Source organism: Strix uralensis, chromosome 3 (assembly GCF_047716275.1).
Source record: "Strix uralensis isolate ZFMK-TIS-50842 chromosome 3, bStrUra1, whole genome shotgun sequence".
In the NCBI taxonomy this organism is placed as follows: Eukaryota; Metazoa; Chordata; class Aves; order Strigiformes; family Strigidae; genus Strix; species Strix uralensis.
The window spans coordinates 45,256,182-45,276,752 of record NC_133974.1 but is presented as its reverse complement, the minus strand read 5'-3'; the positions used below and the strand labels follow the sequence as shown (position 1 = coordinate 45,276,752).

The window sequence follows — 20,571 nt, the reverse complement described above, 5'->3', positions numbered from 1 at the left end:
TGTCCTGCTTTTAAACTGAGAAAATGCATTAACTGAACAGTAACCAAACACTACATGTTGTTATAACACTAATTTAATTTGAGACAATGAGCCACAGTCTCCTACGGCCTATCTCACTAACTGCAGAGTTGAATCTGCCATACATACTTGTGGTCCTCTTACTTAAATATATAAGGACTTCCAACAAAAAAAAAAAAGGTCAAGAGGACAATTCAGGGGAAAAATATACCATATTGTCTACCACCTATCAGTAATAATTATTTACATACTATGAGAATTGCAACAGAAACTTATTTACTCTGACAGCATAACAACTGACAGGAATTTGAAAATAGAACTCAGAAAAGATTCTTGTAAATGTTTTTGATTTCACAATGCTGAGTTGTGGGAATTCTGTCTGCAGCAAAGGAAAATTGCTTCAGAGTCTCACAGAAAAAAACTCATTAACTGCAAAGATAAGGACAAACAAAGTAAAATAACCCAGATACACTCCCTCATTTTGTCTACTTTAAAGAATATTTAAATATTTATTTAGAAAGCTTTAAAACATTTGCAAACCATTTTTGTGCATACTTCAGAAGTAAAAAATTTTGTTCAGATACATATTGCACAACAAGCCACCTCACACCTGTCCATGCTACATTTCTTCCAGTGATTTGATTAAACTCAGTAAAACTATTAACAATGCCTATATCAAACAATATTTTAAGAAGTGAAGGAATGTGCTGCCCTCTTGACATTCAAGTGTAACTGGATTAGTGAATTATTAGTAACAAAACTCTAATTTGTATTTAAACCTTTATATTATGTTAGGAGTACAATTTTTCAAATAGTTTTTTTCCAGGCCTCCTCTTATTTTCAGCAAGGTTGGTTTTTTTTTTTCCCTCTAATGAGAAGCAAACAGCACTGAGTTCTCATTTCTTAACAGGCAGTGTGTAAGTAACGTGTTTACAACACTAGACACTACTATGAATCTTCAAATATCTTCTGCATTGTTGGTGTCACTCAGAACCATGTGTATTGTGACACATTTGTCTGATTTAATGTGTAGAATTAAAATATAGTGCTAAACAGTTAGACAGCAGGCTTAAGTAGTCCTTAGATTTCTTACAGCATCACTGTATGGTAGTGAACATTACAAGGTCAGTAATTGCAGGCCTGGAACCACTACTAAGACTATATTCCTTCACAAGTTTACAGTTAGTATTGTTACATGGGAAGAATGTATAAAAAAACCCCAAGAGATTAAAAAGAGGGTTAAGGGGGCAAAATAGCTTCATCTCAATATTAAGCACATTTAAAAGAGACATCTTTACCAAAGTTCCTAGACAAGAAAACTGCTGGTGTGGCAGTAAATAAGAATACTCTATATCCTGTACTGAAGTTTTGTAGGGTGACTGGGAACTGCTTCTAAGTTAGGGCATTGATAACAGAGAATGGCACAGGACAATATGAATTAATACAGCAAAGACAAGAAATTAATTGGTCAAAAGTCTTGAGATTTCTCAGACTGTGGGGAAGAATGTTAAGAGTATGAAGATGGCAAGGACATATACATAAATGAGAGATACCACACAGCTGTGATATTACTAGTTATGCATAAATCATAATGGCAGCAGAAAGACAGCTTGGTGTTTCACAGAAAATGTTTCAATTTTCATATAAATTATCATCAGTGAGAACAAAGATAAGAAGGAAAGGATGCAAGGAATCATGACAGGGTGCATGGTTTGCCACCTCTGGGATGTTCATGTGACTTGTCTACAATTGTACATCTGCACCTTGTAGTTTATCTGTTAGAGTATCATGGATGTATCCGATTTCCAAATGAACAGTAGTTCCAGCTGTGGTCCTTCTCTAGGCCCTAGCCATATATGGGTAGGTATGACTGCTTCTGAACAACTAACAGACTAGCTTTTCTAGCTTGAGCACTAGAGAAGGATTTTTGTACTAAGAGTCAGGTCCATAAATAGTCTTGCTTTTCTTGGCCCTCTTTCTTGAATCCTTACAAGCAGTACAGATTTTACCAAACCCATTATGATAGTCTGCATAGTCTGGATGCAACACATACTATTCCTATAGTATTATCCTACTACACTTAAAAGAATGTTGGATTTCAGCCTGTACTGTCCCAACCAAGTCTGTAATAGATATGTACTCAGGAGTTGGTGAAAAATAGCGTTGGCTCAGAATCTACTGGATTTTTACACTTCCTGAGTCCTCGTCTGTCCTAAAATGGTAGGTTTCACAAAAAGAGTATGGATGGGGAAAGGGGAGACAGTCATTTCAGCTACAGGTCACATCCATACCACATCAGTTACACCTACCTTTTTAGTTCCTTTAAAAAAGGGGAAAACTTCACTTTAACTAAAAAGTTCTAAGAATACTGTCTTTATTGTTTTAGTTCCAGCATGAATCATAGAACAGTTGAAGTTGGAAGGGACACCGGGAGGTTATCCTGTCCGATCCCCTGCTCAAGCAGAGCCCAGGACTGTGCTAGATAGTTTCTGAATATATCTGTGGATGGAGACTCTACAACCTCCCTGGGCAACCTGTGCCAGTGGTCAGTTATCTCACACTGGAAAAGTGTTTCCTGACATTCAGAGGAAACCTCCAGTGTTTCCATTCATGCCCATTTCCTCTTGTCCTGTCACTGGGCAACACTGAAGAGAGCCTGGCCCTGTCCTCTTTGCACCCACCCTTCAGCTATTTATATACAGGGATAAGATCCCCCTGAGCCTCCTCTTCTTCAGGCTGAACAGTCCCAGCTCACTCAGCCTTTCCTCACAGGAGAGATGCTCCAGTCCCTTCATCATTTTCATGGCCCTTTGCTGGACTGTCTCTAGTATGTCCCATGTCTCTCTTGTACAGAGAAGTCCAATAAAGGACAACTGTGGATTATTAACATATTCTAGTGGAGATCAACTATATGTATTACATAATGAAAAGATATAAACAAATGTTTCAGTAGTATTAATTAGGATAATATTGTTTGATTTACCATATTTATTTTCTTTTGTAGGCTTTTCCTCCATGGTAGACTTCCATTGTCTTTATATTTACAAACTGTTTAAAAATACAGTTGGCACTGCCTTACTTGCCTGAGTTGCTCAACAAAACCAAAATCCATTCCAAACACTGATCTCCATTTGTGAATTCTACTTACAGTAGCTTATGTACAAGAAGAACATGCAATTGAACAGAGTCAACCAGTTCCATTGATTGAAGCAGAATCTGTTGTTACTTGCATTTCCTTACTTTTGTTATCTTGTTCACAAAGATTCTTTTAACTTGGAACCGCAGGTTTCAAATTCATTAAAACACTGCTTTTGGGTGCAAGTTGTGGGTCGACAACAAGCATATGGGAATTCATCTCAACTTACCTGCTAGGTAATTATTACAAGCTGGTAATATCCTTATGAAGGATATACTTTGAATGATTTGAAGAACCTGCAGTAATTATTTTTAAAAAAGAAAGGCATATTCAACACTTAACAAAAGCAATGATTCTATATGCTAAGGGAAAATGAAGAAAAGCATTAGTTTAGAAACAGTGTTAGATGATACAGTGAATCTATGTGACTGAAATCTACCAAAGCTGTGTTAGGCAACTAATACAGATGAAGTAGTTTAGTTTCTCAAATATATCATAATTTCTGAGAAAATGAAATTAAAATGATCCCAGGAAACATTTAGACATACAAGAAAAGGAAATATTTCTCAACCTATACAGGAAACTAAAAGTGAGAGTAAAAGTCATAGTAATGACTAGATATTACTAGAAGAATAGAAGTGATTTGGTCCAATGGAAAGCGCTAACATTTATAAACGTTATCTGGAAAGACAACTTCTAAGTAGCATCACTTTCAGGGTACAATAGCAAGGAAAATGGTGTTCATTTGGTCCACACACATCAATGGTAAAACACTGAAAAACAAAATTCCATTATACTGCAAAAGCAGCAGGTAATTCTGATTTCTCAGAACTAGGTCCTTAGATCTATCTCTAAGACATGTTAGGGAGAGCCTTTTCCTCTTTTGGATTCATGTAACAAGACCTTGAAAGCTATTTGCATCATACAGCCTCTCATGCCTCAGGGATTTGTTTGTAAAAATTAATTTTCTAACTTTATCAAGAAACAATGCAGTATGTTGCAAAATACAAACAATCAGCAATGTTGTGTACACAGGAAGAAACTATCTGTTGACAGGGAGGAAAGATGTCACAGAAAGACCCTGAAAAGAAACTGCTTAAGAATCAACTGTGACAGTTATAAGTACAGAGTCTCTATGCAAAATTAGTATTTAGTAGTTCATTTCAGAGTAGAAAGATTCTTCTAAGAATTTAACATGCTCATTGTGGGAAAAAAAAATAGAATATTATTGACATTTTAAAATCTATTGTAGTTAATAGATATAACTGTGTTCATCCAGATTGCATGCAAAATATGCATCTTTTTGAGAAAGATCAAAGTCCTGTGACTATAAACCCACTCAAATGAAAAATAAGGAAGAAAGGAATTGTTCTGACTGGAAAACCAATGCATTTTGTACAAGAAAATCTTGAGGTTATATAATAACCTGCCAACACTGTAAATGCCTACTAATGAAGTCATGCAGTAACGTTTCATTTTGCTCCCAGAGGGGAAAAAAAGAAAAAGAATCTTTTAATTGGAAATGACTTAGCCTGCTAGAGTTATCACAACGCACACATACTCACTAACTCAACCACCTTGACTCACTGAAATAGACTTGAGACAAATAGCAAATTACACCATTTCATATGGAAAAGTTTGCCTAAAATGCTGTTTGTTGCTTAAAAAGAATTTATAAAAATACATGTTTACTATTCTTTATATGAGTCTTTTAGGGTATGGAGCTAACTACTGTATTCCTTAGCTCATTTTGAAAGAAGAGGTACTGCAGGAGATCCTGAACAGAAACCAAACCGAAAACACTAATTTTCAAGTGTCTAATCTTGCAGTTTAACTCTGTATTTTTAATGCAGTCTTTCTATGCAATTTCCTAAGGGTTTGTTTTCTTAAAGAAAAAGCCACAATATTTTAACATACAAATATAACAAACTCCCAAATCAGGTGCTATGCTTAGGATTTAGATTCTACTGTTTCTGCACAGCTGGAACTACAAGACTAGTTATACCAACTGGAAGAAAGGATGGCAGGCTGTTACCCTAGAAGGCTGGCCCTTAGTATTTTGCTGAAGCTCGTGTCTCCGGCTTGTCTTAGAAAAGCAAATGAGGATTTTACTCCAGACTATAACATCAAAGAAAAATTGGTAAGGCAACATCTGTTTAACCTTCTCCACTCTTCCACATACAATGGCTCTGATTCCCTGTCTGTAACATGACACATTTAGCTATCCTTCTAAAGTGCTAATAAACTTTTCTTTGCAGTAAAAGAAAGAAATAAGTGGCAATTTGAAAAAAAAAATTATGCTGCTCAGATGACTTGTTATTCTCATTAAGAAAACACCACAATTTCATATTTATCTCCATCTAAATCAAAGTAGACACAGAATATGTAGAAAACCATAAAACAGCTCTGTAGAAACCAAATATATAGTCTATTATACAGCTGTTTTACAAGAGTGGCAAAAAAGAGAGAACAAACAAACAAAAAAACCATGCTGATTCATTCTGATAGACCCCTGTGTAGAATTGAACACATTTCTGGAGTAATCTGTGAGATCATAAGAACTGGATGACAGCCTCTCCACATAGAGCTGAAGGTAGGGCTGGTATATTAATCAAATCTATGAGCCATAGAAACCAGAAGCTACAGTAGGCAAGTTCTTTATGTCATATTGATGTATAGTGTTGTCACCTCAGTTTTATTCAAGGCAACTCCAACACCTGATGTTCCCAGAATCCCATCCACTGCAGTACTGTGCTTACATCTCCCCAAAATTAGTGAAAGGTAAGTTTCACATGGCAATGAGTTCTTCATAAATTACTTCAGGGTTAGAAAATCCACAAGCTTCATGCAAGAATTCCTCCAAGTCCAGGAAAAATTAAGGGTAGAAATCATCTTATGTAATCTTAACAGCTAAGTCTGAAGCATGTGAGTCTAGTCTTTATGACCAGTGGAGAGAGATCTGGCACTTCCAGATGGTCACTCATTTCATTTTAAATAAATCTTCTATCCTCTTTTATCACCCTCTGGAAATGCTCATTTGTCTTCACTGACTCTGAATGAAACTGGGCATCATTCTCCTAAATCTTAGAAGATGAATACTCAGGTAGCTCAAATTAGGCAAAATCCCCCTAGATATAAAAACATTAATAATCTCAGTTTAAATACAAAACATTATTTTTTAATCAACTCTTGCTTCTTCTACATTATTAGAATCAGCAACATAGTGTATAGTAACATTTTTGCCATCTTCCTACAGAACATAAATCTCATTTCACAATTTCCTAACAAAGCTTTTTGTCCATTAATAATAAAAACCTGTTTGGCTGCTTTCAGAAAGTATGAGTTCCATATTTATAGCTGATACCTAATGTCTGAAGAATATGTCCTGACCAATTATAACAATTTTGAGTCAGACCAAATCACTAAAAGCTGCATACATCATTCTTGTAGTTTTGGGTTTTTTTAACAGATAATATTTATGTAGCAATTAGCTATTTGATTTATTGCAAAACTGTTTTGTTGTTGGTTTTTTTTTTTTTTTCCGTTCCGTAGGGCATTAAGATTTTAATTTGCTGTAACTGTCCAGCAAATACCAAGTGACTCAATTAGAACTAAGAGAGTGAGTCACAGTGCCCCAATCTCAATGTCAATTAGTAAGTGACCCAGGTAGAAGCTGTGCCTACCACACTGCTTGGTACAGCTGCTCACTCTATGATGTTTCTATGAACAGGGTACAATGAGCTCTGTAAGGAATGTGTGTCACAGGTGCAGAGGAATGATATGGTACCCTTATTAAAATATTTCAATCAAAACAGAACAGTAGGCCTGTAGTATATCTATCATCAACAAGTATATATAGCACTTGCTAGAGATAGCTCCAAAATCCTTCTCTGCGCACTGGGGTAAAAGGAAAAAAGTGGTAAGCAGTATTACAGCAGGCCAGGGCAACATGACAAAGCTATGGCAGTACAAAGTCTGCAGCAGCAGAACACATAAGCATGCAGACAAGCTCAAAGAATGAGCAATCAATTGGCTCAGCATCACCACAGTGAAAGTAACATCAAGTTAACAATATTTCTTAAATACACAGAATAAATTAAGTCTCAGTTCTAATCAAAAGAGAGACAGAGTTGACAGGAAGATAAAAATTCTGCTCAGGTAATTAAGGATATAGAGCAGTTGTCATACACTGTATTACTGTTGTAACATAACAAAAAGGTCACCATACAAAAGTTCATAGCACTGCAATTACACTGTAGGCAAAAATATTAAATAAACTTACTTTGTTAGAGAAAACAGACCTTAATTAATTTCTGCTTTAGTCTCTGAGCAACAACAGGATGACTCACACTCAGAAACACCAGTCAACTAAAGACCTATAGACAGTCCAACATTTTGAACAGGTACATTATAATGAAGGTCAGTAGAACTGCTTCATATGAAGAATGCTCTTCCTATTAGAAAACTCAATTTTCCAGTTACTCTGATTTTAGCACCTGAGTTCAATTTTCCATGTTGAGCGTCTGAATTAGATTTCCCAGACAATATTTTAATATTTGCATTTCAGAAACATTTGTTTCTGAAAATAAGTTTTATTACACGAAAAAATTTACTATGGCCACCTCTTTGAGAATAACCATCTACATCCCTACTAAACTCCCTCCAAGCTGACTTAAGTTGCATTTATTAATATTTAAATTCCCTTTCCCCATCTTTCCATGCTCTAATCACAACTGTCTCAAATGTCTGTGTTCTACAAATATCTTCCACTTTCTGACTTCACTGGGGCATAAGATTCATAGAAAGACGTGTTCTGCCTGTCTCAGGCTGAGGGGGGAGACTAATCATAAATAATGATAAAAAACTTAATTATGGTCTTAACATTTCTTTCTTATGGCATGTATGTGGATATTTAAAGTTGTATACTCTACTGAATGTGCAACAATCCTGAATTTTCTATAGGCTCAAACTTAAAGCTTGGTCAGTATGATATCTATAACCATCACTGTCTCCCCCCACTGTATTTTTAATATTATTATAAGAAAACAAAAAAATCTTTGGACTTACTCGGAAATAGTCACTGCAGGCTGCCAGGACTGCTTTATGTGCATGGAATTTCTGCTCTTCAGCAATAAGGGTGATATCACAAAGTATGCCATCTCTTCTTTGTTGGTTCAGGGCTGCCAGGACAGCATCATTATGGGAGCTAGACTGACACAGCCTCTGACCTGTCAGCATTTCCTGAACACTGAGAGGGGACAGAGGAAAGATTTTGTAAAAAAAAAAAAAAAAACAAAAAAAACCACACACACAAAATGTACAAAACAAACAGATTCAGTCAGAAATATTGAAGAACTTTTTCTAAGACAGGATTTGATAATTCTTGGAAAGAAAGGTCATGAACCCTGTCAGTCAAAAATCTTTATATGGTATGGACATTACAGGAAAAGCTCAGTATAACAGAGTATTATGAATCCTGATTATATACTTGAATTTAAAAACCTCAACTGTTCTGATTTTCATTTGCTGCAATGGAAGTCAGCTGGACTCACTGGATTAATTCAGAATCGTTTTAGAATTGAGAAGAATAACGGGCTTAGGTCAATGGAGCAACCGAAAACTAAATGGCTCAAACTGATGCATTAGTGGAAAGGAGCACGTCTGTATGTTTATAAGTAGTCCTACTAAAAAGAATGAAGACTCATGGTCTCAGGTGGCCTGTTTAAGTCTGATACTGCATTACTGATTGTTTTCAGGTATTTCAGGTCATTCACATTTATGAAGCATCATAGGGTTTTTTGTTTGTTTTGTATGGGGGTGGAGGATGCTTGCTTGTTTTTAAAATGCTGAGGCCTTCCACCACCTCTGAATATCTCCTTGTATGAATACAAGATTTCCGTGTCATCCAGCTTAAGATTGTCTGATTGCAGCTTCCTTTTCTACAGCAGAAGGATGAGCCAATGTAACTGCTGATGCAAACAGAAACAAATCAAATCTGCAAATCCTCTTTGGCACAAACCAATGCAGTATATTTGAAATCTGTGAGACTCTACAAATTTATATTGCCTAGGTCTTTATAGAAGGTGAGTTTACAGTCATTCCCGAGTAAATCAAAGTGAAGGTATAACTTTTTTTTTTGATTAAGAGGTAAATAAGCTATCATTTTTCCACTACAGTCATGTAATTCACTCCGTATATATGCTATGTAGCAGCTGTATAGCTGCTATATTCTCCTTTCCCAATCAACACACACTCTGTACTGCCTATCCCACTCCTGCAACTTGGGCATCTGTAAGCTAATGCAGACCTTGCAGACTGTTTGCTCTAATTTAACCTAACCTTTTAAAAAGACAAGAACAAAGAAATTACTTCAAGAAGGATGGCCAAAGTGGAGTTACACAGGAATAACCTGTATCTGGATTCCACTCCCCTCTCTAACAGTTTAGGTTTCACACATGGACATACCCTACATACAATTCAAAATGATTCATACAAATGATTTTTTTTCCTTCAGCTGTTCTGTTTGTGGAACCTCACTGATACTCTACGTGACCATTATCAAGAAATGTAACTTGTTAAAATACAAGGAAATTATTTCTAACAATTATTTCCCTTCTGTAATTTCTATAGCAAATTGACTAAATCAAACCAAGATGTATTATTTTGGGCAGGCAATGCTACAGATTAAACTTGCTGTATTAAAAAATTAACTAATAAAACTGTATTTTTTTTCTCCAGTCTTCATCAACAGCAATAAAGAGTCTGAAATCAAAGGTTAACCATCAGTTATGTAACTGATTCTTGGACAACTCCAGGATACAGTCTGTTCACCCTGGTTTACCCCTGAAAATCCTGGAAGAAGATTGGGGTTTCAGGGGCAGAGTGTTGGGTTGTCTTTTTTCTAAGGGAACATTAAAAAATTGGACGATAACCTGTGGAAGTATAATAAGCTAATTAGACCTAGAGATGGTTTCTCTGTATTTCTGTTTTTATTAGCCTCCCTCCCAATGTTGTGATCGAAGCCCTTCATGTCTCTTGCTTTTCTCACAATCATCCAGAGGTAATTTAGCACAAGAAAAGGACTATTTCACTCAATAGAAAACAGATCGGAGGAAAAAGGCACAAGGGTAATTTTTGTGGGGAATTTTTTTATTTTTATATATACAAATATATATACATAAAATCATGCATCTGTGGTTTTGACTTGAGCTCTATCATAATCTTTTTTTCAATTCAATGACCAAAGTGAAAAATCAATTGCCTGTAACCCTTGTATTAACAACATATAAAGAATGTATACACCTGCAAGGCAATATAACTGCCATTTATGAATGAAAAAGCACTGATTCATTAAATATAACATGGCCACTTTGTAGTGATATTGTCAGTTGATGTACTCAACAGCTGTAAAATGCAAGGAATTCCTGATTCTCTTCTGGCAGGGCATGGGAAGCATGGCAGGGAAGGAAGAACAGAACTGGAATGACACAATGTCCCAGTACTATCAAGTAGATCTCTGAGCTCCCACATCAGCCCATGGGTGTTAACTACTCTGCATAACAGAACTACCACCAGTGTATCAGACTAGTGCAAGGTTCTGCAGAAAAGTAACTAGATTAATAAATTCTGAGTGTTCTGCCTTAAAGTGCTCCCAGAAACTATTTAAATTATAAATATCAAATCTCTGATGAGACAATAGGCAATACAAATAAATGAGAAAGGATAGACTGGCAAGTACATATAGATTATTAAGACCCTATAAAAGGGAGACAGAATGGGAGATTCTGGAAGGCAGGAAGACGAGTTTAGAGAAGTCATTTCAAAGAACTGGAAGAGTAATAGATGTCCTGAAGAGTGGAACACTACAAACACCAAAATTGATCACCAGCCAGCAATTCAAACGCATGAATGTAAAAGGCCAGTTGCTTCCACAATCAAAAATTCCAAGTATAGACAAAGGCATAAAGAAGATAACATATGAAGAGATTGTGGGATCCAAACGAATCCCAGGCATACTTCTCTTTGCTAGAGATAAGTGGCAACAAGAAAGAAATATTTTGCAGATTATAGCACGGATTTATATTAAATAATATGAATTACTAATGAACAAAAATATTAATTTCTCTTTTCTACTATCTGTTGACTGATGCTTTGGTAAACATCATCCTAAATGTGAATGACTTTATACAAACTACCAAGTACTATACCTCAGGCACCTCTCGGATGGCATCTTTCAGTTTCGCTCTTCTGAATACCAAAGCTTATAGTCCTGTAGAGAAAACAGCATACATTGCAGCTAGAAAGAGAGAAAGGAGAGGAACATTAAAATTCAAAGCATACACAGACAGCCTTAAAGATCAATACTTTCAGAATGTGTAATTCAAAAGCAACCTTCTTCAATTCTTCTACTGCAGAAAGACATACCATGTAGATTAAGCAAATGTGAAATTTTTTTGGCTAGATTGAGTATAGCCTGAAAGTGGCCTTTCCTCTAGTCTTTCCTAGAAATTCACACCCTACCATCTGAATTTCCTGCATCTACTGCCCTTAAGGCACATCTCCTTTCTGCAAACTCAGGAACACACATTATTTCAACAAGGTGGAAGAGTGGCGAGGGACATGCACTGATGTTTGCTTACTTCCCTGAAAAACATACAGCTGTAAAAATCTTGCATCTCAGTGTAATCTCACAGGATTGTCTAGCGTCTAAGAGGTTTGCCATACACCTAAACTCATTCTTTGACTATATTAATTTTTCCTAAAGACACAGTTTGGTGGGGAAGAGGTTTACTGTATACTCCAAAAGGCAGCTCCCACTTTCCCCAGAGCAACATTCTTGATTGACTAATCAGTGCTATGACCAAGTATCCCTAACAACCTGGATATAAAAAAACCTCTGGTAAATACAAACAATACAGTAAAAGAAGTATGATCACATTTATAAACTCTACAGCTTTTTTAAAAAGGTAAAATATTAAAGTGACCATATAAATTAACCTATGCTGCTTGATGATTACTGAAAGTTACTTCTGTAACTTCAACACAAGGGTTTTTTTTCCACATTCCAATTAAAACAATGCCCTATTCCAGGTGCTATGCAGAGGCTTCTACTGAGATCAACACTGAAGCTTCACAAAAACCGTTTTGTAGTGTCACTAATTAAACAAACAAAAGTACAAATAATCCAGTTCTTTGTTTATATTAATTTGTTCTTAATTTTGTCCCTTAATCTTACATTGGCTGGTAGTTTTACTTTGAAAGCCACTACACTAACTTCAGGGAGACTCCGCAATGGATATGTGAAGGCAGAATTAAGCCCTTAAGTCAGTTCTCAGATAACAAAGAAACAACCTACAAGAAAGGACCATTAATCCTTTTCCTATTCTCCTGAACTACAATTCTTCATTCTACAGACAAAACTACAGTTCCTACATGCCAGAGAGGCACAGTGACATCTACCTTTCTGCAAGTGCTGTCACCTGCACCACAGTAGTGGAAGGACCAAGTAGAACCATACAAGAGTTTTGAATTTTGGAGGCTGATTACTTTTTTTTAGCTGCATTTTCTTTAAGACAACAGAATTCCTTGTAGATCTCAAGTCCATACTCCAAACCACAAAAGAAGTAGCAGCCACTCAGTTCAGATACAATTATGTGTTTAGCTAGCTAAATGCAGTTTTCCTCTATCTCATTCTCAAAACCAGCAACTTCTAAAACTTCAGCCTGGGACAGGCACCTGGCATAGAAAACTGTATCCTGAACAGCTGAGGCATCCAGTGAAATAAGGTATTGAAAGCAGGGTTGTATGGCAAATTGTTAACTGGTGTAACAGCCAGCACATATATCAGCTATAAAACAAAAATTAAGAGTTTAATAGAACAGTCAAAACAGAGGTGCATGACTTTGGCCACTTATTTAAATGCTGTGTGGATCATTTAACATAACTCAGTGACGATGAAGTATTACAATTCAGTAAAATTTGAAGAATGGAAGTGTTTTCATAATTTTTCTCCCTTTTCGCAAAAGGCTATCATGATGACTAAGGGGGTGAGGTCATTCAGAACTTATGCTGATGATTCAGCTGGATGCTCAGCAAACTGTTACGCAGTGCTTGCCAATGATGGTTTCAGAACACTTCCCTCTCACCATCAACTTGGTTTCTAGTTATATTAAGACAATTTACTTTATCCTTCAAGAAACAGAAAAACACAGCATATTAAGTTAGTGGTCCAGGTGCTGGCAACTAAAAAATATTTCCTGATTAGTGTACCTGCTATTATATACACCCATGTCACCTATGCAACATCTCAGTGGTTGGAACAGGCTTCTAAGTTCAAACTTTGCATTCATCAGTACCAAAAGGAGACACTCAACAGTTAACTTGACTGGTATACACAGAAGTTTTAACTAGGTCCTTAAATGGCCTAAGTCCTATGCCAGAACTGCTAATACAGAACTAATATCTGTAACTATTACACCACCACAATATCCATATAAAATCCAGCATTACCCGTACTGGCACAAATAATTCTGCAGCAAAACTTCCTTACTCCACCACAGCTGTGAATACAAACATCTAAATCAAAGGTTTGAACTCTGCTGTTTGGACAGACAGTGGCCAGAAGGAAATCACCTCAGACATGCAGAATTCCTTGTACCATAAACCAGTCTATTACAAACAGAAAACAGGAATATTATCTTAAGGAGGTGCCTGAACATTCAGCTAAAACAAATGAGAACTTTAACAATAATCAAGTCTATACAGATATACTTATCAGACCTTCTGATGGAATATGTAGTATATATATATGTATACAAAACACCTCCATAAGAATAAAGAACATAGCTTACTGGTTTTCTAGCCACTGTCCAAGTCTAAAGCAACTCGCTTTGATGTCACGTCTCAACAAAATTACTTCTTCCACTCTCAGGTGATCAGAACTTAACACTTTCTGAAGAATTAAGGTAAAAAAAGCCATTCTTCTCCTAGGAACTGAAGTTTCAGGAAGGAAAAATCTTTCAGATGCCTTCAAACAGCTTGACACCATTTTCAAGGAGGCTTTCATCAAGGTTTGCAAAGGATGTCTAGGATACACTGCCTTGTTTGTTCCACACTGCTGGACTTGTTTTCATGCCACTCTGCAATCAGATCCAGAGGCACCTCAAAACATGGGCCTAACTGGGCCCTTGAGTGCATGCCGGCTACTAAGGACTTTGTCTCTATTTCTGTCCCTCTCATGATCCAGTCAGCACTACCAGAAATACAGCTCAATAAACTGTTAAGCTTCTTGATCAAAGCACTCCGAATTTCGGCAGGCAGGCCGTCCTCCTTCCTACTTATCACAACACTGTAGAAACAAGCATTCTTGTAATGATAAACTCCCCCAAAAACAGTAGAGTCCAATTCACATTTTTATAAATACAAGTAGGAAATTTTCTTCCTTGTCTTCTCCAATCTGTCAATTTGTTAAGTCAGGAAATGTCCAACAGTCCTGATATTGCTGGCTGCAGCTAGGAAATCTTACAACAGCCAGAGACTGGTATGGAAAAATTCAAGCCTTCTCTGACCTTTTCAAGAGGTCCAAACTCTCTGGCCCACAAAAAAACCCAAGCAGCAGTGAAAGCAAACAGAAGAAAGGCCAAGACCTGGAAGGAAAAGTGTTCCTTCTAAAATAACTGAAGCATGTGCTTCAAAGAATTAACAAAACATCCAAATAGTCCCATACGGAGTTCAATGTTTTGCCCAGACAAATCTTTCCTAAATTTTGTCTTATGTCCTTTCTCCTCCCAAGTGCCAGCGCAGCATGCCTCACTTTCTATTTTTAAATCTACATCACATACACAAGAATACTATAAAAGTGTGTAAATAATTTAATCAATACTGCAGTGGTTTTGTTTAGCAATACAGAATTACTTAATGCAGCTCAAAATGTTTAAGACATAGAAATTTTGATGTAGATATATATTATATTGAAAAAAAAAAAAAAGAAAAAAAGAGGCATTTCCACCTCTTGCACGGATGTGCTGTGCCAGGACAGTTCCAAAATCCTTTGTGCCAAGAGCTTTTTCTCCTGTTTCAGATAGCTGGGTCCATCTTCTTCATGTAAGCTAACTGTCATTGGTATATAAGGAAACTCTTTGTGTTAGAATGTTTAAGACATACTATTGTCTTTCTATTTAACTACTTCAAGTAATTAAATTGGTTTAAAAGATTAGTTTATAAATTTAAGGGTAAGACTTTTGGTTTAAATGGAAAATTCTAATTCCACCTAAATCCTTCTGTTCTAGTGAAATACTCCATTATGCTGGAGATTAACAGGAAAAATATAGGCCAAACAGAAAATACTCACTAGATCTTAGGTTTGAGATACATGTAAATTTGCTATAAAACTTTTTTTGCATATTATTGCTTTGAGACATTCACTTCTTACAAGTTTATGATGAAGATCACTAACCACTCATCCTATTATATTTTACAACTAACATTTTCTTATTGCATTAGTTTGTTCACATCCTAGAAAAGTGTAAAAATTAAAAATTTACAAAAACCCCCTAGTAATGATCCAATTAGTGCTGAAAGAATATAACAATAATTTGGTGAGGAATAGGGGGAGATCAGTTGTTTTCCATGAAAACACAGTATATCCAGGGATTTCAAAGATAAGCAATATCACATTATCCATGCAAGTGATTATGTCCAACTAATATAGGAAAACAGCATTTCTTCTGTAGCAGCCTCAATAAATGTCAGTCTTTCTATATATTTTTTTTCTTAGTCTTATGATGCAGCAGAGTAAAAAGAAGTTTTTTTCACTCTCTCAGGAGATCTTGAAACAGTGTGCCACTCTGGTGCATCCATCACATATTGCCAGGCTATGGTTCTTCTCTAATCTAAATTAGCAGTGCAGTTCAAGAATTATTTGTTCAAAGTTTATTAAAAAAATAGTATTTTAAGCAAACAGTATTTCTTCCCTTAATTTAGTTGATTATAATATTGGTTTTGAAGGTACTCGACAAAGCAATTTGAGATATCGAGGTGCTGGAGCGAGTGCAGAGGAGGGCAACGAAGCTGGTGAAGGACCTGGAGAATAAATCCTATGAGGAGCGACTGCAGGAGCTGGGACTGTTTAGTTTGAGGAGGAGAAGGCTGAGGGGAGACCTCATCACTCTCTACACCTACCTGAAAGGACATTGTAGAGAGGTTGGTGCTGGTCTCTTCTCACAGGTGATTAGTGACAGAACAAGGGGGAATGGCTTTAAACTGCAACAGGGGAGGTTCAGACTGGACATTAGGAAAAAATTTTTCCCAGAAAGAGTGGTCAGACAGTGGAATAGGCTGCCCAGGGAGGTGGTGGAGTCACCATCCCTGGATGTGTTTAAGGGTCGTTTAGATGAGATGTTGGGGGATATGGTGTAGGGGAGAACTTTGTAGAGTAGGGCTGATGGTTGGACTCAAAGATCCCAAGGGTCTTTTCCAACGTGAATAATTCTGTGACTTCCAAAACCTATTTAGTGGCAGAACGTATGTGTCCTTTTTCAGAAAAAGCTCTCATTCACTTAAATTAGTTTAATCTTGAGGAAGAAATACCATATTCAAGGTTTGCACAGAATGCATCTGAGGCATTGAGAGAATTTCAGTCAAACCTTCTCTTAATAGTTTCGGGAGTTTTTTCCTTGTATTATGTAGAAATGAATTGCAGGAAAAAGTTTTTCTGATTAATTCTTGAAACTACATGCCAACAAAATATGGATTAGAATAAGGGGGTGGGAAATAAAAAAAAAAACAACACACCTCACATTTAGTCCAGTTTACCACTGAAAATAATTTGAATGCCACAAAATTCACTATTTTTGCCCCTCAAGAAATATTGGGATTTTTTCCAGCTCACATATCCAATTTTACAGAGGAACTTAAGCCACAGTCCAGATCATCACAGAACTAATTCTGTGCATAAACAGGTTCTGTATTTTAGATTTAGTGCCTAAGAAACATTTTTTCCCCCTCTCATCATGATTGCTTTGTCTTGCAAACTAGTAAAAATATATATTCATAATGGAAACTACAGTCTCTTAATAATGCCTGAAAACATACAGCTTTTCTGCATCATTCAAGCTTATATAAAATAAATATCACTATGGAAGTTTCATCAATAAGTTTCACATTTGCTTTATGTAAATAAGAAGTGAGTTACAATCAACCTCAATGTGAACTCACTTATAGAACATAACAAGCGTTATTTTTATTAGTCAGAAATGAAGCGATTTGAAAATCCTGATTTTAAATGTGTTATTATTGCAAAAATAAAATAGTGTTTGACAAGAAATGAGTTGTCTCTTCTTTACGCAGGCAATTACATCTTAGGCAGCAGTTACTAAATTATCCCCCTTCCCACAAGATACTAATTCCTCTCCCAACCCCTGAGTCCCAGCCTAAGTTTAGGGGAAAGTGAGGGATCTGTTGCCTGTCTAGCAGTCAGAAAACTCTACTTCAGGGGAGCTGTACAATTACTTAATCATTGGTCATTGGCTTTAGCATTTTACAGAGCAGGATCCTCTTCCACCTGGACTGGGCTGCTCTTTTCACCCATCTGATGACCTCTTGGCTGCCTCCACTGTTCTAGGTAACATACTGTGCTGCTGTGGGAGAAGTGAGACTGCCCTTCCCAGAAATTTGGCAAGACTGACAAATTGTAATTTGAGAAAAACCAAAGTGAAACACAGGCAGCTACCACTTCACAGATTCAGCTTAATACCATATTCAAGAGATACAGAAAGATGGTTTTGCAGACAGAAGAGATCCTCATGGCTAGTATCAGAACTCCTTTAAAAGACAGGTCAGAAAATTACACAGCGACTGATGCCTTCCACCCCCTAAAGAAACGAGTATAACTGTGAAAGGCTGCAACACAAAATTTGAGCCAATTATCTTTCAAATAACTGAGACCCACACAGCTATCATACATAAAGCTTCACTGCAACCAAATGCGACATCCCTGCTGTTCTGATGATCCACATCTGGAGTGAGGTAGGAGAGCAGGCTGCCTAGAACCCTTGGGGATGTCTTGACATGGAATGAAGCAGCTACTGGTTTGCTCCCCACAACAGCCCCTGCTGCTTCAGACCCACTCACAGGGTGACAGAAAGACTGGCTTGCCTTTCTAGGAAGACCTGTGTTATTCATCTCAATGAAGGATGCAGGGAGAAAGTTTGGGAACTGTGGAGTCCTTTACACTACTACCACTTAAGAAGGCTTTCACTCAGTTAATTACAAATAAGGCTGCTGATTTAATGGTTGGACTGGATGATCTTCAAGGTCTTTTCCAACCGAGATGATTCTGTGATCTATTTACCACTAAACTTCACAGAATGACACTGCAGCAGTTCAGTATTACTCTGCCTATAAACTCCTCCAGTGTGCGAAAAGCCCTCTAATTTCTCCTCCTTTAGTTTTTTTACTTTGAATTGGGAAAGCCACTCATTTATCTACTTCCATATTATCTAACACAATACTACCTATCAAAAATCTATTTTAAATAATCGATTTTTACATTCAAACCAACTAGCCAAACCCTGAGGATTTAAATAAAGATTTTAATCTCATTTCACATATGTAGGTTTTAGTTAGCTTCCTAAACTGAGGTTGTCTCACTTGTCAGTAACCATTAAAACATGTTGATTTGTAAGACTTCTGATTAAATGTGATTTTTTTTATTTCTATGAGTATTAATAACATTTTTCCAATTAGCAATATTTAATTTAGATATATTAATATTCTTAATTCTGATTCTGAAATTATGTTGGAAAATGGTGAATCAACATTACTTTCAATAAATTTGCAGTGTGCCAAACTAGATTGGACAGAAACTTCTGAAATTCTGTTAAGCAGAACAGAAGTATTCAATTTATAAATCAAAAGATTTTGCATCTTCAAGTAGTTATCTTCAATTACTTATCTTCCTTCTGTCAAGTCACTCCTTTTCAAAATGTGTATTTTAAGTTAGAAAAAATAACAACATATACTAGGTGCAAAAATGAACGAAAGAGATCATAAGCATCACAACTCTTTACTGCTGAAAAGCAAAATTTTGAAGATCAAGTGTTTGGACTCTGTGAAATGTTATTTTCCCTTTGACTGCAATATATCTGGTTTAAATTTGGTCTTTATTTAAAAAGAAATTTTAATATTTAAAAACTATCAGAAGTACACTACATCCATTTCTTTCGAGAATGACTTCATAGCACATCCTGAAGGAGGCAGTCACAGACGCAGAATAAAACCATTAAGATTTACCCACGGCAATTTTCTGTCCTAGTTTACATGCTTTTTTGTACAAGTTTCTGGTTTTGTCTTTAAAGTACTCTGGTTTTAGTTAAGTCAGAATAAATCATCCTTTCAAGCTGCACTTCACCTTCTCTCAGAGTAAGAGTCTTTTCAGAAACAAGACTACATGAGTTTACTAGTCACAGGAAAAAAAAAAAAAAAGGACAGCATTATCTTCTATTTTTTAACAGAGTTCTGCCAAATTAATTTGTCAAAAGGGAAACACTTGGAAACAGCTAAAAAGAGCTTGATTGCAAACTCGCTCTTTTGAGTATATTAACACACTTCTACTTGCCTGGGAGACACTACTTTTCCCCTTTTCCATTAAGATCTTTGAGAACTGAAAGATTTCTCTCATTCCATACAAAAATGTTCAAGAACATCACAACTGAGAGGAAAACTCTGCCACTGCCCAATGTTGTCAGTGAAACCATAACCCAGCTCAACCACAAGTCTCTCATCTAATTTAGTGCCTCAATATAGTGACTTTCAAGAGAAAGCATTCATAGTACTGGGGAAAGAAAAAAAAAAAAAATCTTAGATTTAATTAAAATTACAATACCAAAGGAGTAAAAAATTGAAAACCTGGATTTGTTTGAAAAAATAGGAGTCATTCAAAACAATGCACAAAAACATTCAGGAAAATCAATAATAAAGTAAAAACACAGTAAGAAAAAACAAACTGTTATATTCTTCTGATTAGTTACAAACTATTTTCTTGTGAGACTGGAAAGGTCACTACTATCTTCAGGCCATCAGTTACAGTCAATCAGAATCATGAAGTTTATTGTCTATCACTACCAAATTACCATCCGACTTCACAAATCATTAAGATCTTAAACCACAGAAATATAAAACGAAACCATACAGGTAAAGAACGTACAAGCAGAACCACATCTTTGTGGCTTTATATCATCTATGTATCTGAATATATCAGTATTCAGAACATACTTTCTGAAGAGGCATTCAGATAAACAAATAGCCAGGTTTATGGTCGTCTGTGTAACTGAAGGCATATTTTAACTACACTACCACTTGAGCAAGAGTTTGTTGCATTCTACTGATAAAGCCACATGCAATCATATAACTCAATGCAG

The 20,571-nt window shown here is 36.2% G+C and overlaps 1 protein-coding gene across 4 annotated transcripts in view; it reads right to left on the bottom strand.

The window, feature by feature from the left end:
- KLHL32 (kelch like family member 32) overlaps positions 1-20,571 on the bottom strand; it is a 130,375-nt gene that overhangs the window by 87,734 nt on the left and 22,070 nt on the right. For all 4 annotated transcript variants that reach the window (XM_074862121.1, XM_074862120.1, XM_074862123.1 and 1 more), the window contains 2 exons: positions 11,362-11,450; positions 8,222-8,402 (listed from right to left, as the gene is read on the bottom strand). In XM_074862121.1, coding sequence (XP_074718222.1) covers positions 8,222-8,402; positions 11,362-11,384 — 204 coding nt within the window. In that variant the 5' untranslated portion in view covers positions 11,385-11,450. The remainder of the gene's footprint in view (positions 1-8,221; positions 8,403-11,361; positions 11,451-20,571) is intronic.